Source organism: Oncorhynchus masou, chromosome 6, assembly GCF_036934945.1.
Source record: "Oncorhynchus masou masou isolate Uvic2021 chromosome 6, UVic_Omas_1.1, whole genome shotgun sequence".
Taxonomy (NCBI): Eukaryota; Metazoa; Chordata; class Actinopteri; order Salmoniformes; family Salmonidae; genus Oncorhynchus; species Oncorhynchus masou.
In genome coordinates, this window is record NC_088217.1 from 54441137 (window position 1) to 54455863 (window position 14727).

The 14727-nt window shown below is 43.1% G+C and overlaps 2 protein-coding genes across 2 annotated transcripts in view; one reads left to right on the forward strand and one right to left on the reverse strand.

The window, feature by feature from the left end:
- Positions 1-218: 218 nt before the first annotated feature.
- LOC135542293 (small ribosomal subunit protein eS10-like) lies at positions 219-4179 on the reverse strand. Its single transcript, XM_064969157.1, has 6 exons — positions 4092-4179; positions 3393-3542; positions 1926-2100; positions 980-1066; positions 664-719; positions 219-309 (listed from the first exon to the last, which is right to left on the reverse strand). Exons 2-6 carry the CDS (start codon positions 3540-3542, stop codon positions 262-264), a joined length of 516 nt encoding a protein of 171 aa, XP_064825229.1. The 5' UTR covers positions 4092-4179; the 3' UTR covers positions 219-261.
- Positions 4180-5580: 1401 nt separating this feature from the next.
- LOC135542294 (protein kinase C and casein kinase substrate in neurons protein 1-like) overlaps positions 5581-14727 on the forward strand; it is a 64575-nt gene continuing 55428 nt past the window's right edge. Inside the window, exon 1 of the mRNA XM_064969160.1 lies at positions 5581-5668. The gene's annotated coding sequence lies outside the window, so the exon portion shown is untranslated. The remainder of the gene's footprint in view (positions 5669-14727) is intronic.

Sequence of the window (14727 nt, forward strand, 5' to 3'; positions counted from 1 at the left end):
AAAAGTGTCAAGCTACTTGGTATTCCACTTTTAATACCTGTATTTACTATAGGTTGTTGATAAACCCCTGACTAAAGGACTGTACTTTGAATAACCTCTGCCACGCTTTAGCTAGTATAATTACTGTTGTGTGCAAAATAATAAATCTCCAGTCCACACAAACAATGCTACATTAATCCAGAATGGTCCATATTTAAAGTACTGACAAAAAAAAAGGACAAAGTTGTGTTGTGTGTTTATTGTAAAGTAATTGATGGACATTTACTCCTGAGGAGGCTGTTGTCCTCGGCCACGTCCAAATCCACCCCTCTGAAAACAAAGAAAAGGATAAGCTTCCACATCACAACATAGTTGGCCAGCAAAACAAGTGTCATACGTTATGTCCCAAATTTGTCTACCCGAATAACTTTACTCAATGGTAATGACATTTCGTTGAGTCTCAACTTAAATGCAAACAATTAAGGCTTTGAATTGCCTATTCTAGTACCATATAGATGCACAGTATACAACCTTTCAACTGTAGGCTATACAATAAACGTAATCATTTATGACCATTTATTATTCAGACTTGTCATGGTAACCAGCATACTGAGTTGGTCCCCAGGAACATAGTTGAGAACACCTGCTTCAGACTACATTACCATTAGGCAATACAGTACTTACAAATTGGAACTCTGTGGCTGAACCAGCACCTGCCTCTGCTTTCTTGTCTCCACCAGCTGTAAAGAAAATACCAGCTTGTAATCAAAACATATTCCATAACGTTTTAAAGTTTCGCCATTATCCTTCATTCATCACCATTCATACTAGTCAAAGGTTGAGGAAACAAGTCATTACCAAGAACAAATGTGCTCACCAACTACTGGATCTCAAGGCAGATATTTGGAGCTACAAAGCACACTAGTCAGCCGATAGTGAAATGCCCTGTTGGTTGAAAACGATGGTTAGGATTAGAGGGATTCTGTAAAACTATACATACGCGGTGCAGCAGATCTTCTGTAGTTGTCTCTATCACCCCCATCACGGTTGAAGCGGGCAGGCCTCTCTCCCCTCTCTCCCTCCATACCTGGAAAAGAAAAGACGATGCTCAGCTGGGTAGGATGTCACTCAAAAATACAGGAAGGAACATCCGGTTTGGGTCCAATCAGCACCTATGACTACACAGTACAAAATCCGATAGTCCTCACTGTCCAGCTCTTGAGGGATGCAGTGTATACAGACTTGTTCCAGCCCGGCTCTTAACACACCTTGTTAAAAAAAATCACGGTCTAAATCAAAGACCACGATTAGTTTTATCAGTTAGTACAGGGCTGGTACGAAAGCCAGCACACTGCAGCCCCCCAGGACTGGAGTCACCCAAACCAAAGTATCGATATGTAAAAATAAACTGAATCTGACTAATGAATACACCCCAGACACGGATAACCTCATCGCTGTAGCCCATGACAAACACACCTCATTCAACTCATGAAGGGCTTGATGATTAGTTGAATCAGGTGTGCTTGTCTAGGGTTACAATAAATATGTGTACCGTTGGCGGTACTCCAGGACCAGGGTTGGAACACAGCGCCAGGTAACATTAGCTAACGCTAGTCAGCTGTATATGCACCAAAACGCCCGTATTTTTTCATCCAATAGCTTGTTTTTAAATAGTAAACACCCCCCCCCCCATCACTTTCATTGCCACGACTGATCAAAAATGATCAAGTCCTTGTCTTTCTGAAGCAGACATAGGCAGCAATATGTTTGAAACATCAAGTCGCAGTATCGAAATGTAATACATATAGGAAGTGAGGATTGCAATACATATTGTATCGGCAACTAAGTATTGTGAGGTCCCTGGCAATTCCCAAGCCTAATGTGTAACCAGTCCAGGACAGTGCAGCTCATTGGTGTGAAAATGGTTAGCCTATAAGTGGACGTACCCTTGGGCCGGGGCCTCGCAGTCTCAGGACGCATCTGGCGGCGCAGGGTGGCGGGAACAATCTCAGGTGGAAGATGCAGGAAGTCTCTCAGGTACTGGATACCTTCATTGGTGAGGTACCAGTAAAAATGGCGCCAGGCAAATTGCTCCTTGACATACCCAAGTGACTTCAAGGACTGAAAAACAAACATGAAAAAATATTTTTGTTTTTTTATATAAAGACAAAGCCCCAAAATCCAACAGTCATGACATGCAAGGGAAACATTTTCTGTAACCCAACTGTGGTTGTAGTCTGAAAATCCACATCAGTGGTGTATTCATTAGTCGGAATCCGTTGAAAAACATTTAGCAACAGAAACTGTTTACTAAAGGAACCAAATGGGGAGGGACATAGATAAAATGTGTCCAATAGAAACTCTCGTTTTCACTGAAAAGCGTTTGATTGAAGTAAACAGTTTCTGTTAATGAATACACTAGGGGTGTGCCGAGTCATCTGACAAAATGAGTATTGTAACTGATATGGGCAATTTTCTGGATACAATTATATCAGAGCATTCTTTTGTAATTATCGGTGATACAAAACTTTAATTTAATTTCTCAGGTACATGCAAGTATGTTTCTCATCTCTGTCACAGAGTTTCTAAACCATATTGTACTGTCTTTTGAGGGTGGGCCTTGGAGGGCATAGGCCCACCCAATCAGAATGAGTTTTACCCCACAAAAGAGCTATATTAGACAGAAATATTCCTTAGCACCCGCCAACCCCCTCAGACGATCCCGCAAGTGAAGAAGCCGGATGTGGAGTTCCTGGGTTGGCGTGGTTACACGTGTTCTGCGGTTGTGAGGCCGGTTGGACGTACTGCAAAATTCTCTAAAACGACTTTGGAGGCAGTTTATGGTAGAGAAATTAACATTAAATTCTCTGCCAACAGCTCTGATGGACATTCTTGCAGTCAGCATGTCAATTGCAAGCTCCCTCAACTTGAGAATTCTGTAGAATTGTGTTATCAAAAGTGAATATTTAGAGTGGCCTATTTAGAGTGGACTTATTATTGTCCCTAGCACAAGGTGCACCTGTGTAATCAGCTTCTTGATATGCCACACCTGTCTAGTGGATATACTCTCTTGGCTACGGGGAAACGCTCACTAACAGGGATGTGTCACTTTACAGATACGATTACGAGTATGGTCATGTTGGCACCCCCCCTAGAATACCCCAGAGATATACATAATTTCATCACTGTGACCCTTTTGTCCACGCACATGAAAATTCACCTTGCTCAGGTCATCACATCAACAAGTAACAAAAATCCCAGAATTCAGATACAATCCAGTCTTTAACTCAACAGCCACAGTTTAACTGTGGACATCATGCTACTTGACAATAACTGCACCGGTCTCAAAGGACAGAACCAACATAAACTCAAACAGTAGAATCAATATCTCCTAAAGTTCAAGTGGCTCTCACCAACATTGCTTTCATCACATGAAGGTTGGGCACGTTCTTGTCGGCCAATTCAGGGTGCTTTGGCAGATGCACATCTTTCTTTGCCACCATGACGCCCTCTTTGAAGAGGAGCTCATAGATGGCAATACGGTTCTTCTTAGGCATCAGCATCTATTCACACAACCGACAATGAGACAAGCGTTAGTGTACATTCAAAATAAGAGAGAAGTCCACCTACCCACATACTGGCTGGCTAACAGCCCACTACAAGATTGTAAGGTTACTAACGTCCCAAGATTGGGAGTCCTAACTTATGTCAACTAACGTTACCCCAGCCGGTAGGAACGTTAAACTAGCTTCTTCGGGCAACTATGGACTCATTTCCCATGTGAGGTAGGTAACACACCTTTACCAGGCTTCTAGAGTCTAATGATAAAACTACATTTGGAACGACTTGCATCCGGCAGTGGTTACTACCTATCACACTAGCTTTGAAAAAAAGATGAAGTGATACGAGGACATAGCAGGGAAGTCCTTGTAGGTAGCTTGACTACCCTGTGTATTTTAACATACATCTCGAATAATATAAGGCTTTTTGGGGAAATGTGTGGATGTTTACAACAATGACATACACATCTATCTAAAATTGAGAGTAACAGCTTCATACAATGTAAGATGTCTTAGATTTATTCAGATTATTTTTGCTAGGCATTTGCCTACCTTGCCACTTGCTAGGGGACCGAAACCGGAAGGAACGACGGAAGGCGTTCAAGAGCGTTTATGCCCAGACGTTGGACCGACAGCTTTAGCGTCATCTACTGAACTGGCGGAAAAAGCGCAGTAGACTAAATGGAATTGCCGATAGACAAGGAATTATTATTCCGCATCGTCATTTTTGCAAATTAGCCTATGGGTAAAATAGCCATGCATTTTTGTTCATCAAATACATGAATTGACACATATCTGCAATAGGTATACACTGTCTAAGCTTACACCACTTATCAAAGTGCTTTTCAACCTGAACCACCACTCGTCTTTTTTTGGAAATACGTGCCTTTTTTCTTCTTCTTTTTTTTACGTTACAGGAAGCTTCAGATACATTTTTCCGTCTTGTGTGGGGATTCAGCCAGCGGTATTTGTACTGGGGTGTTAATTTAAAGAACATAACATTATTCTTCCATTGGACCATACAGGGCCGGCTCCAGGCATATCCGACATAAGCAGTCGCTTAGGGCCCCAGGCTGCTAGGGGGCCCACCCCCAAAAAAGTTTTTAGGGACTGTCTGGTTCTCAACTTAGAATAGAGAGTTAGAATAGTAGAATACACAAGGTATAAGTTCAACATTTGGTTGTGCTTCAGCAGTTTCTCCTGTTTTGAAATAAAATGTTATTGGTCACAGGAGGCTGGTGCTGCCTTAATTGGGGAGGACGTGCTTGTGGCTGGAGTGGAATAGGTGGAATGGTTACCATGTGTTTGATGCCATTCAATTTGCGCTGTTCCAGCCATTATTATGAGCCGTCCTCCCCTAAGCAGCAGATGTTATCGAAATGCTTGTGTTCCTAGCTCCAACAGTGCAGTTGTATCTAACACTGACAGTCACTCAATTAGTCATGTCAGTTAACATTTTTTAGATTGTTAAATTAGTCTAGCCAGTAATCTAAATTCATAGCAATCATGGCCGAATACCGACTGGGCACGCAGAGCACATATCCAGGGGCCCTGACCTCCAGGTGGTCATTGATTTTTGTCGTCACTCTTACTCAGATATCATTAACATGGCAAAATGTGTAAAATTGCAGTAAATTTTTCTTTAAAACTGCAAAAATTTCTCTCCACACCATGGACAAAATCAGTAGAACTGCAGAAAACATGCTTTGAAACAGCAAAAATATATCTCTGCCCAGTTACAAAATAGTAGAATTGCATGAAATGTGTTAAAAAATTGCCACATTTTCTCTCCTCCACATGGCAAAATGTGTAGAATTGCAGGAAATTAACTTTAAAACATACATTTTTCTACCCACCATCAAGAGGGTGGGCCACACTTTTTTTTGATCCGCTTGGTGGGGGGGGTCCCCAACCAAATCTTGCTTAGTGTCCCCAAAAAGCTAGAGCCGGCCCTGGGACCATCCCCCATATGTTGCCTCTTGTCCTGCCGCTTTTTGTGCAGCAGAAGGCAAGCCTTCACACTGTCAATTGGCGGAGCAGGGTCTACCTTTTTTTCTAGTTGCTATAACGGGAACTATTTTTATATTTAGGCCAACAGGGGAGTCGGACACATCGCATTGTGTTCTCTGGTATGTTATGCATTTACAGTATATACGCATGCACCATTTCCAATTGGTTTCAGTAGAGACAGAAAGAATAGGCTAAGAACTGAATCTTAGACTGGTAGGCTACGCAACCCATCATATTCTGCTACCGGGGACAGCGAGACTTTTCAACCCTACAGTTTTATTTGTTGCATTATTCTTTAGTAGTCTACATTTTATTACAATATACACTACAAGACCAATAGTACATGGACACCTGCTCTTTGAACATCTCATTCCAAAATCATGTGCATTAATATGGAGTTGGTCCCCCCTTTGCTGTCACAACAGCCTCCACTCTTCTGGGAAGGCTTTCCACTAGATGTTGTAACATTGCTGCTGGAACTTGCTTTGATTCAGCCACAAGTGCATTAGTGGGGTCGGGCACTAATGTTGGGCGATTAGGCTTGGCTCACAGTCGGCGTTCCAATTCATCCCAAAGCTATTTGATGGGGGTTGAGGTCAGGGCTCTGTGCAGGCCAATCAAGTTCTTCCACCCAGATCTCAACAAACCATTTCTGTATGGACCTCACTTTGTGCACGGGGCATTGTCATGCTGAAACAGGATAGGGCCTTCCCCAGTCCGTTGCCACAAAGTTAGAGGCACAGCATATTCTAGAATGTCATTGTATGCTGGAGCATTAAGATTTCTCTTCACTGAACCTAAGGGGCATAGCCGGATCCATGAAAAACAGCCCCAGACCATTATTCCTCCTCCACCAAACTTTACAGTTGGCACTATTCATTGTGGCAGGTAGCGTTCTCCTGGTATCCGCCAAACCCAGATTCATCACTCCAGAGAACGCATTTCCACTGCTCCAGTGTCCAATAGCAGTGAGCTTTTAATTTAAAAAAATATATTTAACCTTTATTTAAGTAGGCTTTACATCACTCCAGCCGATGCTTGGCATTGCACATGGTGATCTTAGGCTTGTGTGCGGCTGCTTGGCCATGGAATCACATTTCATGAAGCTCCTGGCGAACAGTTATTGTGCTGACAATTTTTACGTGCTTCAGCACTCGGTGGTCCCATTATGTGGGCTTGTGTGGCCTACCACTTCGCGGCTGAGCAATTGTTGCTCCTAGACATTTCCACGTAACAATAAGCACTTACAGTTGACCAAATTTGACAAACTGACTTGTTGAAAACGTGGCATCCTATAACGGTGAAGTGGTAGGTCACACATGCTCACAGAACTGGAATGGCAAGAGCTGGAGCGCGTAGCACATAGCGCGCAAAAAAATCGCAACACTCACTACCGAGCTCCAAACGGCCTTTGGAAGCAACGTCAACACAATAACTGTTCGCCGGGAGCTTCATGAAATGGGTTTCCATGGCCGTGCTGCCACACACAAGCCTAAGATCATCGTGCGCAATGCCAAGTGTAGGCTGGAGTGGTGTAAAGGCCCTTTCCTGTTTCAGCATGACAATGCCCCATGCACAAAGCGAGGTTCATGCAGAAATGGTTTGCCGAGATTGGTGTGGAAGAACTTGACTGGCCTGCACAGAGTCCTGACCTCAACCCCATTGAACACCTTTGGGAGGAATTGGAAAGCCGACTGCAAACCAGGCCTAATCGCCCAATATCAGTGCCGACCTCACTAACGCTCTTGTGGCTGAATGGAAGAATGTCCCTGAAGCAATTTTCCAGCATCTTGTGGAAGCCTACCCAGAAGAGTGGAGGCTGTTATAGCAGCAAAGGGGGGGAACAACTCCATATTCCTGCCCATGATTTTGAAATGAGATGTTCAACGAGGAGGTGTTCACATAGAGTACTTTTGGTCATTTAGTGTAGGTTGGCCTTGGTGATACTAGGCACAAGGCAGACCCAATCATGCCAAAGTTTACCTTAAAGAACAAGGAGTACTGTTTGTCTTTAACACTTTGTAAGAGTTGGCTCTGTTTAAATGTCCACGTATTGTTTGGTCAGCAACAACAACAAAAACAACCCAGTAAACTGGCAATAGGTATGTGACAGCAAGAGGATTTTGCAGGACTGATGTGTCATTCCTCTCGCCTCTGACGTTCTCATTTTCTCAACCATGTTTGCCTTCAGAGCATAAATGAGCTGCATGAAAGCCATATGCTGTTTAAAAGAAATGCATGTATTTATGATTTTATCCGTCTGTTATGCTGAGTTCCACAATGTGTCCACACAAGGAATGCTAATGTTGAATGCTTATATAGGACAGGAGGCAACTCGAAGAACGGAGGGTCATATAGAGTGCAGTCTGTCTCGCTCTTTGTGTATGTGTTTGATTAAGTGCATGCATGTCCCTGCATGCTTCATGTCCCTGCATGCTTCTACGTGTTTGTGTGTGTGTGTGTGTGTGTGTGTGTGTGTGTGTCTCTCTCTGTGTGTGCGAGTGCCTGCGTGTGTGTGTGCCCTGTGTTAGTGTGTAATTTCCTTAAAGGGATGAACGGGGACCAGGGCACACATCTGATTTATACACCCCAATTCAGCCGACCCCACTGAAGGAGGAATGACAGATAGGCACCATTACTAATGTAATGAATTAGCCCAGATCATTTGGATTTCTCTCCTCCGAATGATTGCGCATCTGCCAAGGTAGGGCCAATCCCTATGGAGACATACGTGAATTGTTTGCCTCAGTCATTGTCATTCGTACCTATGAGCCCGCTTGTCCATTGTGCCCTCCACAATCTTAACCCTACGCTAATAGACACTGCATTTTACATGGCAAAAATCACTGGTTTTATCCGTTTCCAGATTGTGTAGCCTGAATATGCTTTATTTGGAATAGTGAGGCTCAGCATTGCTGTATACAGATTTTCCAGCTTTGTAGTAGGCCTAGATGGAAATAGATTACCTGGATCCATATTAAAACATATTTGGGTGGCAAAAACGGAATATGCTACTTTTCAGTATTGTGTGTGTGAATTTCACATGCATGTTATTCATCTGCAAGATGCCTTTTTACATGGCTTCCTATTACTCTATAATTAACCCACATCCATCTTCATAATATAAACAACAATATTTTCTATGATATCCATGGACGTTTTTGGCATCAAAATGGCTTTGATGAAATTGACTAGTAGCTCTCATGTCTTACTTGCTTCAACCTTTTGCAACATACAGCGTTATACTACCATGTCCCAATTTCCCGCACCCTATCCTCTTGGAGTACTGAAGCTCAAGGGGGATTTCCCCCCTCAACCAACTACACCTCTAAATTAAAAGGTTGCTCCTAACACGTTCTGTGTGCTTGATCTGAACCGTAGAAATCGAATGACTAGACCAGACAAAGCCCCTCAGACCCTGGCAATTTATTCTTTGTTATTCTAGTCTAGTTCTATGGTCTGCCTGGTGGTGGAGGCTGAGTGCAAAGTTTAGGATTGAGCTGTTTGGTAATTGGAGATAGGATACTCACATGGGACAACTGGAGTGGACAGAGAGAGAGGCTTGCATACGGTGTCCTTAAAGGCCCAGGCCCAATATTTCCCATCGACTGTGTTATTTTTTTCATTTACATTTGACATTTAAGACATTTAGCAGACGCTCTTATTCAGAGGGAGTTACAGTGGATTCATCTGAAGGTAGTTAGGTGAGACAACCACATAGCCTATCAAATCAAATTGTATTTGTCACCTGCACCAAATACAACAGGTGTAGATCTTACCATGACACTCTTACTTACAATCCCCTAACCAACAATGCAGTTATGAAAAATAAGATTAAGAAAATATTTACTAAATAAACTAAAGTTAAAAAAATAAAAGTAACAAAATGACAATAACGAGGCTATATACAGGGGGTACTGGCACCGTGTATACAGGTTATATACCGGGGGGTACAGGTTAGACAAGATAATTGAGGTAAAATGTACATGTAGGTAGGGGTAAAGTGACTAGTCATAGCAAGCAATTCCTTCTCTCAATTAAGCAGCTATTAGCAAAGTCAGTGCTAGTTAGAAAAGACAAGTGCAAGTGTTAGTGCAAGAAAGGCAATTATTTTTTGCTGTTGTTATGCTCACGTTACATCACTGCCTAGTTCACTGTCTGCATCGCAGAATGTGACTGGGGACTCGCTTACTTCAGGTATAGTGTTTTGTAGAGACCCCTAAAATTAGCACTTAAAATTGTTACACAGGTTCTTCCAAGTAAAGCACATCATGTGCTTTCATGAATTTGGTTGAGTCCTTCTCCTTCTTTGTTCATTTCTCCTATACACAACAGAACGACCTTTGCAAAATGTCCAGCAAACATAGGTCAGTCTCATCTGACGTCACAGCCATAACCCTTGCCTCTTTCTCTTGGATGAGGAGAGGGCAGACAAGCTGTTGGCAGACTGAGAATCTGCATTGATCCACTCTGACTATCTTTTCTGCTGTTATCTCCTGTCTGAGGGACAGACAGACAACGATGGCGAGCGACATTTGAAGAGAAGAGATCAGATGAATCTTTGTAAAGGTCCGGGTTGATATTGAGGAAGAGAGGGATTAGAGGAGATAGATGAATCTCTGAGACAAGGGGCGTCAGTTCTATCTGTTTGTTTGTCTGTCTGCCATTTTGTTTTATTTTGAAATCCGTCATCCTCTCTCTCTTGTCTCCTTAGGTGTGCCCCTTCAGGGGAAGGGATTCTATAGGGCTCAGTCCTAACCTGGGGTGGCAGGGTAGCCTAGTGGTTAGACCGTTGGGCTTGTAACTGAGAGATTGCAAGTTCAAATCCCAGAGCTGACAAGGTATAAATCAGTCATTCTGCCCCTGAACAGGCAGTTAACCCACTGTTCATAGGCTGTCATTGAAAATAAAATTTGTTCTTAACTGACTTGCCTAGTTAAATAAAGGTTAAAAAAAACCTTGGGTGATATGGAAACCTGATTGACCCAATTGAGAAGGTAAAGGTTTTCACTGGTTTCTGATTAGGCTAGGGTTGTGAAAATGATGGAATATTGATTAATTATCATGCAAAATAACCACAGTTAGTCATTTTTGTAGATTTTTTGTTGTTGCTTGTAATCATCATAATCCATTTTTGAAAATATACCCTAAGAAATGCCTAATAAACGCAGCACAGCTTTGGTGTCTAAACAAATGTATGGTTTTTAACCGCTCGGAAGTATTGGAAATTAAGCTTCTCCTCCCAACCGTGCCGTTCTGCTATTATAATGAGCTTTACCCACTTCATGTAAAAATGTAAAACTGCTAATGGGTTAACTATATTTACTTGAATATAAAATTGAATCCACCCTTCTCCTAAAATGAACGTATTAACGCAATGCTGAGGATTTTTCTCAGTTCACGGTGTCGGTTACATGATTATACAAGAACTGTGTCAGCCCTAGATTATGCACTCAATGCATTCCACATAAACGTGCTACACTATGAGCATCTGTCACGCGGGACTAGGTGGGTGAAGGAATCAGGCGCAGAGAGTTCCAGTTGTGAAAAGTGATCTTTAATATGGCACACAAAAATGATAAGCCCAACAGTACGGGGCACGGACAACAAAGTGACTACCCAAAAACACAGGATGCCAAGTTCCGAAAATATATCCACCTCTACCTAAAACGCACACACGTAACATAAAGACAATCCCGCACAAAACAAGGGCGGGTACACGTACTTAAAATAGGGAAGCTCATTAAGCCATACAACAGAACACAGGTGAAACTAATAAGACAAAGCAAACAGACAAACGAAAAAGGGATCAGTGGCGGCGAGTAGGACGGTGACGACGACCGCTGAGCACCACCCGAACAGGCAGGGGAGCCAACTTCGGCGGAAGTCGTGACAGCATCACGCCCTCTGTATTCTACTGGTTACATTTCCTCTATAGATGCTGGCCTTGAGCTTCTTAAACACGTCCCTACTTCCTCAAACATATCACTGGTCAGGCACAGTTCGATAGGGAGAAAGGAAGATCTGTAGTTTCTCCAAGAAAGGGAGGATGAATGGATTTATGGACTATGCAAACACGGCCATTGTATTATTGGGATCTGGCTGAGTGGCGGTGAGGGCAGCAGGAAGGCCCAGATCAGGCAGGCCCGGACACCCAAACCAACCAGGCTTGTCAGTAATTGAGCAAAGGGCCTAATAAAGGCTCTGATAGAGCCTAATGGGCCTGGTCAAAAGTAGTGAACTGAATAGGAAGCCATTTTGGGATTCAAACAAAGAAGAACCCCTGTGGATGTTGACTGCAGGTTTTAACTGTTCATCTATAGTATTGATTTAGAGTGTCACCTGGAGCCTGGGAGTGGGCAGTGAGGGGCGAAGGGGGAGGGAATGGCTTTATGTTGCCACAGCAACTGGATTTATTCAAGTTTGGTGCAGCAGACAGAGCTAAGGTATTTCCTTGGTGTGTGCCTGTGTGCATGCATTTGATCGTGTGAGAGAGAGGGAGAGAGAGACAAAGAATGAAATACCCTGGTAGCAGAGAGCGCTTGTTTGATTGTAGACTGCTCCAAGGCCCCATTTAATCCTCTGAACCCATGTTAGCACGTCGAGGGTTTGTCACTTTTACAAGGGCCAGTCTCAGTGTTAATGTGCTCTAATCTGCGCCTTAATTGTGCTTTGACTCCAGCATCTCTGATAATGTCGATAGGTAGGTATTTGTTTACCTGCATCCTTGAATGGTTTTCCCTCTCACTACGCAGCCGAGAGAGCTCATTCATGAAAACACCATCAGAGAATCTCTCTCTGTGTGGATAGTCACCGTGGGCAGCTGCAGTGTGTATTTGAGTGACTCATTTCGCCAAGTTAGCACTGTAATCTCTGAAACGATTGGCTGCCTCTCTACAGAACTCTGTAACGTTCCTGAGTATGGTTGCTCCAATGGTTGCTCTAGGCCAGGGCGAAGCACCGCTGCAACGTGTTTCAGTACGTTTCGACCAGAAGTGGTGCCTCCGCTTGACAACTCCTCGCTCCAAAAGATTGGTCGCTTTGTGGGCGTAGACGTGAACCTAGTCAAGTAAGTAAATACATTAAAAAATATATAAACGGACAGTACCAGTCAAAAGTTTGGTCAAACCTACTCATTCAAGGATTTTTCTTTATTTTTTACTATTTTCTACATTGTAGAATATTAGTGAAGACATCACAGCCGGCACACCCAGAAGAGGACTGGCCACCCCTCGTAGCCTGGTTCCTCTCTAGGTTTCTTCCTAGGTTCCGGCCTTTCTAGGGAGTTTTTCCTAGCAGCCGTGCGTCTACACCTGCATTGCTTGCTGTTTGGGGTTTTACGCTGTGTTTCTGTACAGAACTTTGTGACATCAGCTGATGTAAGAAGGGCTTCATAAATACATTTTATTGATTAAAAAAATAACACATATGGAATCATGTAGTAACCAAAAAAAGTGTTAATCAAATCAAAATATATTTTATATTGGAGATTCTTCAAAGTAGCCACCCTTTGCCTTGATAACAGCTTTGCACATTCTCTCAACTAGCTTCATGAGGAATGCTTTTCCAACAGTCTTGAAGGAGTTCCCACATATGCTGAGCACTTGTTGGCTATGGCTTGTTGGCTGCTCTGCAGGCCAACTCATCCCTAACCATCTCAATTGGGTTGAGGTCGGGTGATTGTGGAGGCCAGGTCATCTGATGCAGCACTCCATCACTCTCCTTCTTGGTCAAATAGCCCTTACACAGCCTGGAGGTGTGTTTTTGGTCATTGTCCTGTTGAAAAACAAATGATAGTCCCACTAAGCACAAACCAGATGGGATGACGTGTCTCTGCAGAATGCTGTGGTAGCCATTGTTATGCACGCCTCTTGGAGGGAACGCAACACCCTGCTACACTCAACTCCCCGTGGAGTGAAAGAGGTATGTGACTGCAGGTGCAGGTAAGGATGACAGAGGCAGGATATATTACCATTTACAGGGAATTTATTTCCTTCACACACTAATTTGGGGAAAAGCGGCTGGACAAAACCAAAACAAAGAAAGTAAAAGTTAGAGCCCCCCTTCCTACCTTACCTACCCACAACTTACCTAACTAGCACCAACTGGCGCACTAACCAAAATACAGGGGATGGTCCGCCCAGGTCTTACCTAGTGTGCATAGACATAGTAAATACTACCGGTATATGTATGCCCACAGTCCTCTTGCCTCAGCACTCCCAAGGTACCTTCCCCCCTGGGAACAAATTAAACAGAATAATACAAACTTAAAGTGAGCAATTTCTCTAATCAAAAACACAGTCCTATGGCATACACAAACGTCAGCAGGACCGGCTACAAAATACTATACAAATTATACAGACTAACAACGAAACACTGGATCTTTCTCTCTAACAACCAACACAGGACATACCAAGAAGCTCTCCCTTCCTAACAAAGGAACTCTGGCTTTTAAAAGCCATGCTGGCTGTCACTGACAGTTCCACAAGCAAAGCACCTCCATGCCATCACACCTCCTACATACTTCACGGTGAGAACCACATACTGTATGTTGAGATCATCCGTTCACCTACTCTGCGTCTCACAAAAACACGGCGTTTGGAACCAATAATCTCAAATTTGTACTCATCAGACCAAAGTACAGATTTCCACCGGTCTAATGGCCATTGCTCGTGTTTCTTGGCCCAAACATGTCTCTTCTTCTTATTGGTGTCCTTTTAGTAGAGGTTTCTTTGCAGCAATTCTACCTTGAAGGCCTGATTCATGCAGTCTCCTCTGAACAGTTGATCTTGAGATGTGTTACTTGAACTCTGAAGCATTTATTTGGGCTACAATCTGAGGTGCAGTTAACACTAATGAACTTATCCTCTGCAGCAGATTTTGATTTGAACTCCGAGTCTTCCTTTCCTGTGAAAGTCCTCATGAGAGCCAGTTTCATCATAGTGTTTGATGGTGTTTGAAGAAGCTTTCAAAGTTCTTGAAATCTTCCAGATTGACTGACCTTCATGTCTTAAAGTAATGATGGACTGCCGTTTCTCTTTTCTTAGAAGAGCTGTTCTTGCCATAATATGAATTTGGTATTTTACCAAATAGGGCTATCTTCTGTATAGCACCCTTACCTTGTCACAACACAACTGATTGGCTCAAACTCATTAAGAAGGAAAGAAATTCCACAAAT

Bases quoted from the DNA above. Each gene is read 5' to 3' on its own strand.
- LOC135542293 (XM_064969157.1), bottom strand. From the start codon at position 3,542: ATGCTGATGCCTAAGAAGAACCGTATTGCCATCTATGAGCTCCTCTTC. The intron at 2,101-3,392 runs GTGAGAGCCACT...TTTGTTTTTCAG, and splicing joins ATGTGATGAAAGCAATGTTG to TCCTTGAAGTCACTTGGGTA. The intron at 310-663 runs GTAAGTACTGTA...CTTTGTTTTCAG, and splicing joins CAGCCACAGAGTTCCAATTT to AGGGGTGGATTTGGACGTGG.